The 14,347-nt window shown below is 50.4% G+C and overlaps 2 protein-coding genes across 2 annotated transcripts in view; one reads left to right on the top strand and one right to left on the bottom strand.

The window, feature by feature from the left end:
- The window catches only part of INTS10 (integrator complex subunit 10), a 47,573-nt gene extending 40,530 nt beyond the window's left edge, over positions 1-7,043 (top strand). Inside the window, 2 exon segments of the mRNA XM_015407732.1 lie at positions 453-546; positions 6,296-7,043. Of these exon segments, the coding sequence (XP_015263218.1) occupies positions 453-546; positions 6,296-6,452 (251 nt within the window). The 3' untranslated portion in view covers positions 6,453-7,043.
- Positions 7,044-7,442: 399 nt separating this feature from the next.
- HGSNAT (heparan-alpha-glucosaminide N-acetyltransferase) overlaps positions 7,443-14,347 on the bottom strand; it is a 59,315-nt gene continuing 52,410 nt past the window's right edge. The window contains exons 13-17 of the mRNA XM_015407730.1: positions 11,329-11,415; positions 10,677-10,754; positions 9,729-9,799; positions 9,525-9,637; positions 7,443-7,931 (exon numbers count right to left, since the gene is read on the bottom strand). Of these exons, the coding sequence (XP_015263216.1) occupies positions 7,750-7,931; positions 9,525-9,637; positions 9,729-9,799; positions 10,677-10,754; positions 11,329-11,415 (531 nt within the window). The 3' untranslated portion in view covers positions 7,443-7,749. The remainder of the gene's footprint in view (positions 7,932-9,524; positions 9,638-9,728; positions 9,800-10,676; positions 10,755-11,328; positions 11,416-14,347) is intronic.

Here is a 14,347-nt window from a genome sequence, read left to right on the forward strand (position 1 = left end):
CCTTCTGGATCCGACCAGCTAGGGTCCATCTCATCTAGCAATCCCATCTTCTGACAAAGTGGCCAACCCGTTCCTGTGCACGGCCAACAACAGGGCATAGAGGCCAAGGCCTCCTGGCTTAGTGCCTCTGAATGTGGAGGTTCCCTTTAGACACCACTGACGGACAGACACCACCACCAATCCTCTTTTACAGCTGTTTGTTCCTGTGGCCATCACTAGGTCCTCTGGCCGCGAGTTCCACGTTTTAATGGCATGCGTGGGAACAGCAGAGCCCCCCGAGGGAGGGGCCTGTGCTCCGTGTGTCGGGCTGGATGCGGGGGGGGGGGCCCTCCAGGAGCAAAGCGCCAGAGTGTGGAGCCAGTCGCAGAGCAGGCCCTGTGAGCATCTCCCCTGCAAGGCTCTGCTTGCTTCCCCTTTGAGTGTGTCTTTTGGGACCTGAACAGTTTCTCCAGATATTGATATGCTGGAAGAATTTGCCTACTTAAGAACCCAAGAAGGAGGAAAAATTAACCTGGAACTGTTGCCGAATCAGGGAATGTTAATAAAGTACGAAGAACATTCCCCCCCCCCCTACTGTTAAATTTGTTCCTTGGTAACGGATGTAATTTTATGTGGTGTGACTAATCTGAAGGGCTACAGCAATACTGTGAAGTATCCATGAGCTGGTTTGATTTTTGGTTTGGTTTGATTTTTCACTTGCCCCTGCTTTAGGTTAGGCCGGCAGTGAATTAACACAAAGCCATGGCAAAGGTGGAGTTTTTATTTTACTTGGGCATTAAAATAAAACAACAGTGAGCAGTAACCACCCCCCCACCCCCCCCAAGCCTCCCAGGACAGTCAGTGAATGCAAAGGTGCGAAATGCTCTGGTCTGGAGGCCTCCTGAAGGACAGGCGGCACCTGATTGGCCCACCAGCATGCTTGCTCTGCTCAGATACGTGGAAGGGCCTGACCGTATGACGAGTCACCTGACAGTTCCACGGCCGGTTGTCTTGAGTCTCCAGTGGAGCCTTCCATTGTGAGCGGGAGGCGGGTGGCATTTAAAGACGAACGGCATTTTCTTCCAGCATAAGCCTTTGTGGACTCAAGCGCCTTTGGCAGGTGCAAATGGAAGTCCGTGGAAATGTATGCTGAAATAAAATGTGAAGTCTTCAAGATGCCACGAGGCTCCCGGGTTGTGGTGGTTGTGTTGCTGCAACTGCCTGTCTCTCCCCCTGGAAGCCTGCAGCCCCTGGCAGGAGGTGCGGCCCTCGGTCTCTGAGCCGAGCTTAGCAGCACCTGAGCATTTTGGGTGGCTGGTAGTGATGAGGATGCTAGCCTCGCCCTGCCCCTTGGTCCTGTCCTGCCAGGGCTTGGAAGGAACTGCTGAGGGCTGCGTGTTGTGTGGGGCTGTTCACAAGTCAGAGGGGCAACAGGAGGCTCTTCTCTTCTGCTCGCCTTTCTGAGGCCTCCTGCTCCTTGGGTCTTCAGCCACACCTACGGCTCTTCTTCATACTTTAAAGTTGCTCCTTTGTGCTTGAATGTGGATTGGTTGAGATTTGGGGGAACTGGACATGTGTCCAGATGAGCATTTTTAACTAGTACCTTGCAAGTAAGCTCCTGTCAGCTAGGATAGAGAAATAGGATATTGGTGGGGACATTCAGGAAATCACAAAAGCAAAGAGTGCTGCAGTTTTCTCGAGGAGTGCAGTGAAATAGCGCAGCAGGAGCAAATGGACACAGCAAACTGGGGGTGGGGTGGTCTGCAGGAGCCCGTGGCTGGCGCGAGCCATTCTCTGGTCAGTGCTCCTTGCCCACTGCGGACTTTTGAGGGCCTCTTCGGAAGGAGCCGATGGCCTATTTCTGACTTGCTCTCTGTGAGGGGCTCTGACAGAATTTTGCAGGTCTTCTGATTTTTTGGTCCTGGGAGGAGGGCTCTAAGGCCAATTTATAGCTTGGGGGGGTCAGCTGGGGCTCCCCAACGTTTCCCTCTCATTAGCCGTGCTCGTCTGTCTTCAGCAGCAGGCAAGAGCCAGAGTCCAGGAGCACCTTCAAGACTAGCAAAATAGGTGGCCGGGGAGGAGTGTTTGGGAGTCACTTTTGTGGGTCTGAAGAAGTGAGCCATGATTCACGGGAGCTCAAGCCCTGCCCCACGCTCGGCTGGCCTTCAGGGAGCTCCTGCTCCCCTCACCCGGGACAGCAGTGGGGTGGCCCTGGGGGACAGGTCAGCTGCCTCCGGGGGAGGGGGGCATTCCCACCGCTTCTCTTTGGTGGTGACAGTAATTTGTGTCACACAGAACAGCATCTCCTCTCTGCGTGTGTTTTAGTCCACCTGTGTGTGTGTGAGACGCACAGTCTGCTGCACTTCTGTCCTTGTCAGACGTCTCGCCGCCTCTTGGAAGTGGGAGCTACTCAGTCTGGGGCATCCCGGAGGACTGGGTTACTTTGCAGCATTAACGTGTACCGGAGAATGAATGCAGAAGGAAGACTTAGGGGTGGAGAGTCTAGTTGTCACTGCGGTGGCTCCCCAGGCTGTGCTGCCTGAAGGAGCTCCATCATTGTGATTCAGACTGGCTGGTTGTGTATTTCTGACATTCAACAAGTGTCAGAAGAGCAAAGGCAGCTACTGTTTTGGTCTCATAGATGCGGAGCACGGGGACATCTAGCACAAAAGGGTCCAGACGCTACGGAGGGCTTCTCCGTTGACCAGCTAGTCTGTATTCCCTGGGAACTCCCCCTCACACACGCCTCAGCACAACCTAAAAAGTGGCAGGAAAGTTAGTTTTATTCAAAGAGGCTGGTCGAGTTGGACATGCCACCCACCCATCCACCCTTGCAACAGAGAAGGGGGCTGTCAAGCGGGTGTTGGGCACAATGACATTGCAGTGCTCAGCGTAGCCCTGTTCTTAAAGGCAGCCTGATGTGGCAATACAGTTTCCATGTGCCTCTGAAGCAATCGTGCCGCGTCCGTGTTGGGGGGAGCCTGTCAGCGTTGTTTTCTTTGCCTGTGCCCTGTCTTTCTGACTGAGACTCAAAGCAGATTATAAAACACAGGAAACAATCCAGTTGGACAGCACAATACCTCCAATAGGACTATAAGGTTACAGGTGCGGAAAGCAGTGCAAGAAAACCTGCCTAAGGCGTGTAATACGATGGTGCCAGAAGCGGGTTACAGAGGTAGACGGGCAGTGCAGTTAGAGGAAGGTGCCCAGGCACAGCGAGCACGGCAGCAGCCGCAGAGCCCCCCCGCCCCCCCTTCCCTTAGCAAAGCATAATCCCGAGTGGTGCCCTTTTACTGCAGTCCAAGTCCCTCCCTCCATCTCCCCCTGAATGTTTCTGTTCCGCACACTCTGCAGAGTGACCGAACCGTGGGGGCCTTCCTGATCCCACCCAGGAGGCAGTCCCACGAGGTGGGGGGTGCCACAGAGAGGGTTTGTGTGAACAGGCAGCGGCCACTTGCGGGACGGCACCCTCGGAAGGCTTTGTTCAGATGAGAGGCCAGTCCTGCAGGTCGGTGGGCCCAAACCCACGAAGGGCTGTGTCGGTGGTAACCAGAACAGTGAACTGAACCTGGGAACTGATGATTGGTAACCAACTGAGTGATTGCAGAATGGGTGTGATATGCCTGCTCCCCACCTACCCTCTAACTGCAACTGTGCCCCTTGTAGAGCACGTTATAATAGTCTAGTCTCAAGGTCATCGTGGCATGGGTCCATGTGGTCAGATCAACTGACACCCAGGTAGGGGGCTGTCTTCTGGGATAAAGGAAGGTGAAATAGTTTTTTTTTTTTACAGCTGCATTAAGTTGTGATGGAGAAATTAGGGTTCAATTGAAGGAGTCCAAATTTCTCTGCCGCTTGCTTCTCCAGTAATAATATAATCCTCAGGCTCTTAATGAAGTCAGTAAGTATCGGCTGGACCCCATCAGATATGGGAAGAAAAGCTGAGGTCTTCAAAGAAAGATGAAATGCTTAGGTAATAACCTTTCACGAGTACTGACAACAACCATTATCCAGAAATAGTTTCACTAAAATGTTGGACTGTTCCTGTTTTTAAAAGCACAGTATGATGTAGTTCAGAGTTTTAACCTGCAAAGACATCTTCAGTACTCCATTTAAATACTCCATTTAATGTGGAGTGTTAAATAAAGGAAGAGGTTTCGTCAGTTTCTACCCGGTGATGCCTGCAGTCGGGTGAGCCCCTCTGCCTTTCTTTGTCTCTGGAGCGCTGACTTTTGTGGCTCACGTGACATTGGTGTGGGTGTTTGAATGCTGCTGTTTGCTGTTTCTTAAAGGACTTCTAGCCCTCCGCTGGGGTTACTGCAGCAGGAATTCTTACCTGTACTACAGCCCAGCATACAGACTGCTGACAGGTACCTAGCAGGGGCTCTCCCTGCTCATAGTGTGCTGTCTTTTTGTCAACATGTTTTCCTGCCCATGGTGATCAGCCCTTGGTTAATGCTGTAGTTTTATCCATTTTTTTTTGTTTGTTTTTCATTTGTGGCTACATTCCTTGGCAAGCCATGTTTGTTTGTTCATTTTGTTTTCTCCCCATAAATTGCTGGCATATATATGTTCTTCAGTTTTCTAGTGGATCTCTATACAATTAAATAATAATGGTGCATCAGTTAGATTTTGTGGCTATTGAGTCAATAAATGTAGTGAAAGGTGGGCATCTTGTTGCTAAATGTATTTATTATTGTTCCAGTACCTTCTTTGACTATTTTTCCACATCAATGTGTTTCGTCTCCAAACAAAATTTTGTTTGGTGCAGCACTCTGCTAGTAACCACTGAGTACAAGCCTAGACTGTACCCTCTGTTTTGCAGCTGAGGCCAGAACAGCTCTCAGAATGCTGCGTGATTAAGATGGAGCCATCGAAAAGGCAGGGCCCAGCAGTGTCAGACAAGTGTGGGCACCGTCGTTCGCATGCTGGATTAGCATCTGGGACGCCCAAGCCCAAGTTGCCGCTCTGCCGTGAAACACCCCCGCCGGCTGACCTTGGCCTAGTCAAGCCGCCCCATCCGACCTCCCTCCGGGGGGGGGGGGGGGGGTTGGGGGGGAGTGTGAGGATAAAATGGAAGAAGGGAGTACAGTGTTGCCAACTACTTTGGGTCCTCAATTTGGGAGAAAAGTGGAATAGACGTAACCGAATGCCCTGACCTGGATGGCCCCGGCTAGCGTGAAGTTCAGCCGCATTGGCCCTGGTCAGTAGTTGGATGGGAGACCGCCAAAGAATACCGGGGTCACATGAGACGGAGGCAAGCAATGGCAAAACACCTCTGAACGTCTCTTGCCTTGAAAAACCCACCAGGGGTTGCCACAGATGTGACTTGACGGCACACACACAAGAAGTAAATGAGCTTCATTCATTTCTAGAGCCTCTGCCGCACGCTCTAGTACCTTAAGGAGCCTGGGGTGTGTTCAATAGCGCCAGAAGGCTTAATTTCAGAACACACCTTTTGAACGTTGCTGTATATTGGTTGATCTTCGTACCTCATTGCAATTCAGACATTTAGGTCTCAGATAGAGATGGTTGCAAACGTCTCGGATAAAAGCAGCTTCATGAAGCCAACGTCTCTGCACAGTGGTGTTCCTTGGGGCTCCCCGTTCTTGTCTCTCTGCTGCCTGCCTGGCTGACATTCTAGGCTAGCTCTCCTGCAGGCTGCCGCTCTGCCGTCTCCTGCTCACGGCAAGGTTTGCTCCTGCTGGTTACCCGCTGGAGCCCATCTAGCATAGGCCTTGGGATGGGTTGGGAGACCGTGGCGGGTGGTCCAGAGTCTGGTGGAAGGCTGCTGCGTGACCAGAGAGAACCTCAAGTCCTCAGCATAAAGTCATGTACTTTATACACCCTCATGTACAACAACTGGCTTGTTGGCAGGAGAGACCGACACGACTGAAGAAGTGCTTGGCGGCTTTGGCACTGATACTCCCCCCCTCCCCCCCCCGGCGGAGGTGCCAAGGAGCCTTCGGCTTCTGCAGGGATTGGGTTAATCTTTTGCCCCACCTTGGAGTTGCTAGAGAAGTTGATGTGGGAGCAACGGGAGCAGCAGGTGACAGAGAACACCCTTGTAGAGGGATTTTAATCCTCAGGGCTCCCACTTGCAGCAGCCTGACACCCCCGGCATCCTGTAACTTCCTAATGGTGCTGTCTCACAACGTTCAAAACCAGTTTCAGCTTTGTCCTAACGATACGTGGAAGTATGCCTAGGTTTAAAAAAGAAAATTAAAATTGTTAGGTTAATACGTCATGTCAAATTTATTTTATCAGAAGCCATAACTGCTTTTTCTTTGATGATCTTGTGTTTTGGTAACTGCAGGCATCACACGGTGACCAGGGGGATCACCAAAGGCGTCAAGGAAGATTTCCGCCTGGCCATGGAGCGCCAGGTGTCCCGCTGCAGAGAGAACCTGATGATGGTTTTGCACAGATTCTGCATTAACGAGAAGATCTTGCTGCTCCAAACACTGTCCTGAGTCCCAGCCACTGGCACCAGCCAGGAGAGGGCAGGCGGCTCTCTTTGGAGGGGGGGGGGGGTTTAGCGTTGTACTTCACTGCAAATAAAATGACATTTTCTAACAAAACCCAAAAAACCCATGGGTCCAGTACTTGATCCCTGCACTTTTGTTTCAAAGCCGACCCCCCCCCCGCGCGCGCGCGTGTGCTGGGCATGCAGGTGCCCTGGATTCCAGCCTGGCTGCAGAAGCCTAGAGGCTGCTTCACAGAAGCTGATGCTGGAATAAAAATGCTGTTCGTGTTTAAGGTGCTACTAGACTCCTGAGTATCTTTTTTAACCATAACCATAATCCTGGATCAGGGAAAATCTCTCTCTCATTGGTGGCCAAAGGAGATCAGAGATGAGAGCATGAAGGACAGAGCAGCTGCTGGCATGTCCTGCAACCTGCCCGGGAGTCCTGCAGAAAGGCCCGTTCGCTATGGCCCGCCAGGCAGGCTCATGGCGAGGCTTTTCATGGGTGGGGATTGGAATGCAGGAAGACAAAGGGCCAGGAGGAGGGGGCCAAAGCCACACTGTCTTCCCCAGAGACCCTGGCCTGGCGAAAGAGAACCAAAGGCTCTGGGCGGAGCTGACTCGCCCTGGCCAATGGAACGGCTGCCCCCCGCCCCAGCACGTGACTTGCCAGTTTGGTGTAGTGGTTAAGTGTGCGGACTCTAATCTGGGAGAACCGGGTTTGAGTCCCCACTCCTCCACTTGCACCTGCTGATGTGACCTTGGGTCAGTCACAAGCTCTGGCACAGCTGTCCTTGAAAAAGAGCAGTTTGTGTCAGAGCTCTCTCAGCCCCACCCACCTCACAGGGTGTCTGTTGTGGGGAGGGGAAGGGAAAGGAGTTTGTAAGCCACTCTGAGACTCCTTTGGGTAGTGAAGGGCGGGGTATAAATCCAATCTCTTCTTCTCTTCTTCTTCTTCTAATCCTGACCGTTGTGGAGCACCAAGATATAGTTCAAATACTTTTCAAAAACACGATACGTACATACAACAGATCTTCAAACATCCTTCTGCCTAGGAGCTGTCTATTTATTTAGAAATGGAATAGTATAACAAATATATGTAGATAATTGGAAAAAGGCTTTAACAAATGGGACATCAGTCAACAAATGTTTATCTTTCAATATACAGTTCAAGGTTATTTGGAATGTAAACCAAACACACGATCCCTTTTTAAAAAAACAGCACGTCAGTGTGGCGTCTGGAGAGGATGCTTCCGCTGGCACGCCTTCGCTGCTTAGTCCTCTGCCTTTCCTTGGATGTTTCATTAGATTTTCCAGAATATCCTTTTGCGGTAGAGTACATAGGATATAATTACCCACAGAGAAGTCGCCGTGAGGTTCTGAGCCAAGTGCTCGCTATGGGATTGTGTATCCCGCATCTTCCACTTAAATGGGAAGTAGTTTTCAAATATTTCATGGCCGACGTAGACAAGAATTGAGTTCATGCCTTAAAAGACAGAAGACACTATTAGAGAGACAGTTCCGTGCTACGGCCATTCTGTCCAAGAGGACCTGTTAGGACAGCGGACATAACCACAGGAATGCGGCCGGCCAGCCAGTGCAGAAGAGGCAGCCCCCCCCCAGCCAACTGCAGCCTGTTCCTGCTCACTTGCAGAACCCTCGGCCACCACCGGGGGGAGGGGGGTTCCAGACACAGTTTGCAGCCCATTCCCACTTACGTTGTACAATGCCCTGAGCCCAGGTTCTCCAGGGGAGGGCAGTTTAAAATTTAATAAATATGTGAGACTATTTGTGAATAGGGGTGTGCATTTGGCAACAATGAGCCGAAAAAATACTTGGAAAATATCGGTATTTTTCAAATATTTTTTCAACCAAACATAAAGCTTGGTGTTGTCTAAAGCTGTCCAAAATGGCTGAGCCTGAAAATATTCCCTTTAAATACCCCCCCCAATTGGAAATAATGGAGGACGGGGGCACATTTTGGGGCTCGCAGACTCGGACCTCCCCCTGTTCAGTCTCTTTTTGACACTTTGGGGTGTGGGTGTGTGTGAAAAAAGGCACCAGCAGCTATGCTGCAAATTTGGTGCCTCTACCTCAACAAACCACCCCCACAGAGCCCTAGATACCCCCAGATCAATTCTCCATTATACCCTATGGGGACCATTGACTATAATAGTCCTCATAGGGTACAATGGAGCCAAAAAAATTTGGGGATCCCAAGTATTTAACAAATACGAATGCCATACCAGTATTGGGATTCAGGAATATCGAGAAGTACTGATATTTTCCAGGTTCAATATACCCCAAAAATACCCCTATTTGTGACTTCCAGGCTGCAAGGAGCATGGACATGCAGGGACGGCTACTTATAGTCTGCATTGCTCCTCTCCATGTTTGGCCCTCTTTTCCCAGCCAGCTGCAACCAGTCTCCTTCAGTATCTCTTACTTTTGGTTGCCATGAACCAGAGCCAAACTAATCAATGTGCAGAAGACAAGGGAACTGACTCTTACTATTTTTTAAAAAAAAAGAAACCAGAAGTGAAAGCAGCACCTGATACTGTTCTTGGGGCTACTGATCTGCTTAGCTGACCCCGCTCCTTGCAGGGAGGACAACGGCCCGGGGAAGGTGATTTTGAGAGGACGGGGGCTCCTCTGTGGGGCCCGCGCTCCTGAGAAGCGTGCTGCTCCTTCCCCTTGCCAGAAGAACCATGGATGTGGCCACATGCTCCAGGCGGAGGGCTTGGAGGTTAAGGGGGAATCCCAGGCAGAGCGGTGCTGGTCCCGACGGCTTCTGGACCACTGGGGCGTAAGCGCCTATCACACAGGCCACCAGGTTCTGTGAGGCAGAGGGGAACAAGTGGCACCAATCTGAAAAACTAGGCAGTGATTCACTTCCCAAATTAATTCAGCTATGATCACTGGTTTAGAAACTAGCCAAGAGTATCAGTGGTAAAAAATTGAATTGCCACTGCACTTTTAAAGCGGGGGTGGGGGTGGGATCCCAAGCAAGCAAGCAAGCCTTGAACCCTCTCCTCTCCTCTCTCCATTGTGACCTTCTGTTTGTGCCGTGGGAACTCACCCAGGAAGAAGAAGGGAGCCCCTGACCACACCCTCTTGACATCGACAAGGCCGTATACCAGCAGCAGAAGGGCGAAGGCGAAACTGCTCAGGGTGGTCACGTAGGAGATCGACCTGCAGGGACAGTCCAAGGGGTGGGTCAGCCAGAGTCCCCCAGGGACCGGCACAGAGAGAACTAGCGGCCTTTTTGTGGGCACTCACTCACCATAGGTTTTTGTTCACAGGAATGGCGCCTTCCTCGGTCGAGCACTTGGTCAAGGCAGCAGAGACGGCGCCCTGCAAAAGAGGCCTCTGAGTGGTGCCGGAGCCCTTCAGGCTGCCAGGCTCTGGCTGGGACCCCCCAAGGAACCCGAGAGGGATGTTTCCTTTCTGCACACCTGCCACATGGCTGTCTGCGTGTGTGGACAGCTGAATGGAGGCAGAAACCAGAACCCCCTCCACAACCAGAAGGGCTCTTGCCAATAGATTCTGCTGTGGGGTTTCTCCTTGTTTGTGTTCTGAAAAGCCCAAAATGTGTCCTGTTCCCAAATCTCTGCATTGGCTTCCCTAGAAATTAGACACTCGTGCTGAACACCCTCAGCTGGCTTCAGCATGCAAATCTCTGCACATGCCTGATTCTTGAAGACCAACAGAATATGTGGCAGGGGAGGAGCTTTCAGGGATCTGGAGAAGTGAGCAGCAACTCACGAAAGCTCCTCCCCTGCCGCATATTTTGTTAGTCTTCAAGAATCAGGCGTATCCGACTGGACTCTTGCTCTTTTCTGCTGCTCCAGACAGATGAACACGGCTGCCCATCTTGAACTACCAGCCTGATTCTTGAGTTTGTGCTGCAGCCATACTGGCTCTGTTTAATGCCAGTCCAGACTTGGGCAGGTTGACTCCAAGTCCTTGTACAGCCCCGTCTATTGAAACTGAGGTTTCAAGGAAGAAATTACTGCACAGGAGCAGCAACAGCACGATCCTAAGCAGGTCTACTCAGAATCCAACTGAAGTCTACTCAGTGGGGCTTACTCCCAGGAAAGTATTCTTGGGATTGACCTGCAAATGATAGTTCTTCTAAGTCAAGTTTTCCAGAAGATAACACAGGCTTTGAGAGCATCAAGGAGTTAACATATTGAACTAAAGGTTCATTAGGGTAATCTTTGTGACTTACCATTATTATACTCCAAACACAAAAGCGGAGCATTATCTGTTGGTGCTGGTCTTTGTAAAACAAGAGAATTTTTCCTGCCTTAAAAGTAAAAGTAGGAAATTAGAAGCAGCAAGAGCCTACAGTGGACTGATGCACTAAAAGGGGGAAACAACTGAAGATGATCCAAACTAAAAAGTACTGAGAGGTTTGTCTAATTTGCCAAGATCGTGGTGAAAAAGCCTCTCTGATGCTTCAGGGAAGGGGCCTACCAATGCCTTTCGAATCTGAAGTGTGGTCCAAAATGGTACAGCAGCACCCTTGCAGAATCTTCAACCCCCTTTCTTTGCCAGGGTAACTCCGTTTTTGACCGCCAGCTTTCCTCTGTACTCTCTGATGTGTGCTGAGGTTTACTGCCCCCCCCCCCAAGAACACAGATGAATCCTGGGTACCTTAGAAAAGTGGTCATCAGGACTCAGGGGTAAGAAGCCGGGTGCCACCCCTGCAAAGTAGGCATTAAGCTATGCTTACAGATGCAGCAAGTGCCCGAAATTGAACCACAACCTCTAAAATTCTAAGACTATTCCTGCCTTTTACAGTAATGCGACCTGACTGTTGTTCCCAGGTGGAAATGGCCCTTCTCTGCCTGTGCAGATCAAGAGGAGATGGATGGTACCTGAAGTCCCAAAAAGGCCATGATGACAGAATTGATGGTCCCCAAAATTCCTTCAGGGTCAAAAGGCACTGTTGTCATGTACAGCACCTAGAAAAGAGTAGGAGTACATTATGAAAGTTTACCTGAGTCTGAACCTCCTTTTCTACCTTCCCTTTTCAATGTGCTGCTTTGTAATTTTCTGCTACCACCAGTCTGTTTTTAGCGCCAGCTGTTACTTGAACATGAGAAAGGCAGTTTTGGTTCTGATGTTACATCTGCCTGCAGCCTCCTCGACATGGTTGAGATATTTTACCAGAACCAAAAATATACTCAGAAAACACCTTATTGGTATTTTGGGGGTATTTTTTTGGGTTCCCAAATATATCTGGGATTTTCGGGAGAACTGGGGGGAAATCCCCCCCCCAATCCGGGATATATTCAGGAATTACCAACAAAACAGTTTCCCAGCAGAGCCTGCAGCGAGAACTCTCCCCACAGGATCATCTCCTAGGTGGGCTCTGCTGGGCAGTCCGGTCTACACACAGGATTGGCTCCTGGGCAGGCTCTGATGGGCAGTCCAGGTAAGACACTCTTAGCTCTTTTTAGCAACTTTGCTGCTCCCCCCCCCCCAATGTTTTTCGGTTTGGGTCTATTGGACCTGAAAAAATTCAGGATTTCCGAAAAATCCTGGATTCTAATACTTTACCAGTTTTTTCCCCCTTTAGGAATCCTGAAAATTTTTTGGGCCAACAGACCTGAATGGAAAAATACCAAGAAGAAAAACCTGCACACCCCGAGTGAGACCAGAGTAGGGCCTGGGAAGACTGCGGGCCACACTGAAGACATGATGCCAACTTCATGGTCACTATTAGCTGTGTGTGTGTTTGGAGGCACCAGAGCTGAATCGGTATTTTCCAGGTACATTCGACATCCCAAATATATCCAGGATTTTTTTTTGAAAACTGAAAAAAAAATGGTCCCGAAAAATCCCAGAAATATTCGGGAATTACCGGGGAGACTGGGACCCAGCCCTCGCAGGCTCCCGGGACAGTTTTTGCTTTTTGTTTCTGAGTCTCCCAGTTTGTATGGTCTTCCTTGCAGCCCATAGCCAGACTCGTGGGTTAGATTTTCGCAGGGCCCACTTCAACGAACTCAGGGGCTTGATGGGAGCCATTCCATGGAGGAGTGTGCTGGAAGGGAAAGGAGTGAGTGAAGGGTGGGCTCTTCTCAAACATGAGCTTTTGCGAGTTCAAGCCCTCACTATTCCGGCAAGACGGAAACATGGTAGGGGCTCCAAGAAACTGACGTGGATGAACCGAGAGCTCCAGAATAAGCTAAGGGAGAAAAAGGAAATGTTCAGGCAATGGAGGGAAGGTCAGACCTCTAAAGAGGAGTATATGAGAGTTACTAGGTACTGCAGATCAGCCATCAGAGAAACGAAAGCTCAGTATGAGTTGGGTCTGGCCAGGAGGGCTCGCTATAATAAGAAAAGCTTCTACAAGATATGTGAGAAGCAAACGCAAGGTAAAAGAGGCAATTGGACCACTTTCGGGAGTAGAAGGAGAAGCTTTGGTGGAGGACAGAGAAAAAGCAGACAGGCTTAATGGATTTTTTGGCCTCTGTTTTCTCCCTGAAGAACTCGAGCCCATCTAGAGATGGTAGAGGACATGACAGGACACCTGAGTGTCCAGTTGACATTGACAGGGAGGTTGTGGAGAGGCACCTGGCTGCACTGGACGAATACAGATCTCCTGGGCCAGACAGTGTGCACCCAAGAGTGCGCGAAGAACTGTCTAAGGAACTTGCAGAGCCTCTGTCCATCATCTTCAAGGCCTCCTGGAGGACTGGGGAGGTGCCACAAGATTGGAGGAGAGTGAATGTTAACTACAGGCCGGTCAGTCTGACTTCTGTTGCTGGGAAGATATTAGAGCAGATTTTAAAAGGATCGATCTGTAGGCATCTGAAGGACCACTTAGTGATCTGGGGAAGAGTGATCCGGGAACAGATCTTGTCAGACCAACCTGATTTCCTTCGTTGATTGTGTGACGAGTTTACTGGATCATGAGAACTCAGGATCAGGCCCCTGCAGAATTTTTAAATCACTTTTGAATGGGATGCCTTCCTTGTGGCCGTCTCTACTTTGGTCCTGCCTCACAGGCTCCCACTTGCACAGGTCTGGAGGGGGAAGAAGTGGAGGGACCGAAGGCAGCCCTAAAGTGTCTGCAGGTAGAGCCTCTGCTTGGCATGCGGAAGGTCCCAGGTTCGATCCCCCGCGGCATCTCCAGTTAAAAGGACCAGGCAGGAGGTGATGTGAAGACCTTCTGCCTGAGACTCCGGAGAGCCGCTGCCTTTCTGAGCAGACAGTGCTGCTGACCCCGCTGGACTGAAGGCCTGTCCGACTCAGTGTCAGGCTGCTCCAAGGGGTTCGTGGCAGCTGCCCTTGCCGCCGCAATGGGAGCAACAACCGGCTCAGCTGCCGCCGCTGCCGCCGCTGCATGGCCCTCTTCTTTCCATCAGGATTCTTGTCTGCCCTCTGCTCTGAGCATTTGATGGGATAAATGAATAAAGACTGTAAGACTCGCAAAAGCGGAATAAAGCCTATTCGTTTTCTCTGTAAGCATCATTGAGGAGGCACTCAAGAGGTCCTAACTTGTCCCCACCAGAGAACTGGTGCCCGCGGGGCCCTTATTTCCCTACTTACACCATTCAGATGACTCCTCACAAGGTTTGGAATCTTTTATCCACAGAAAACTAAAACAAAACTCTGTGCAATCTGCCTTGAGTCCAAGTGAGAAAGGTGGACTATAAATGACGTAACTAATTTTTTTACAGTTGTATGGGGGGGGGGAAGAGGAAGGCAACATACACAGACTTCAAATATTTAGGGGTTTGTATAAATGACAGCTGAACTGGACAAGCAATTAACTTTGCCACTTCCCAGTTGGTTCGGATATTCTGAATTTTCCTCAGGGTAGGCAGGTAATGTGAAAGTCCCCATAACAAAAACTGCTGCTGGCAAGATGGTTGCTGCAGTTGTCTG

Source organism: Gekko japonicus, unplaced genomic scaffold (genome assembly GCF_001447785.1).
Source record: "Gekko japonicus isolate JY-2015 unplaced genomic scaffold, Gekko_japonicus_V1.1 scaffold2017, whole genome shotgun sequence".
Lineage (NCBI taxonomy): Eukaryota > Metazoa > Chordata > Lepidosauria > Squamata > Gekkonidae > Gekko > Gekko japonicus.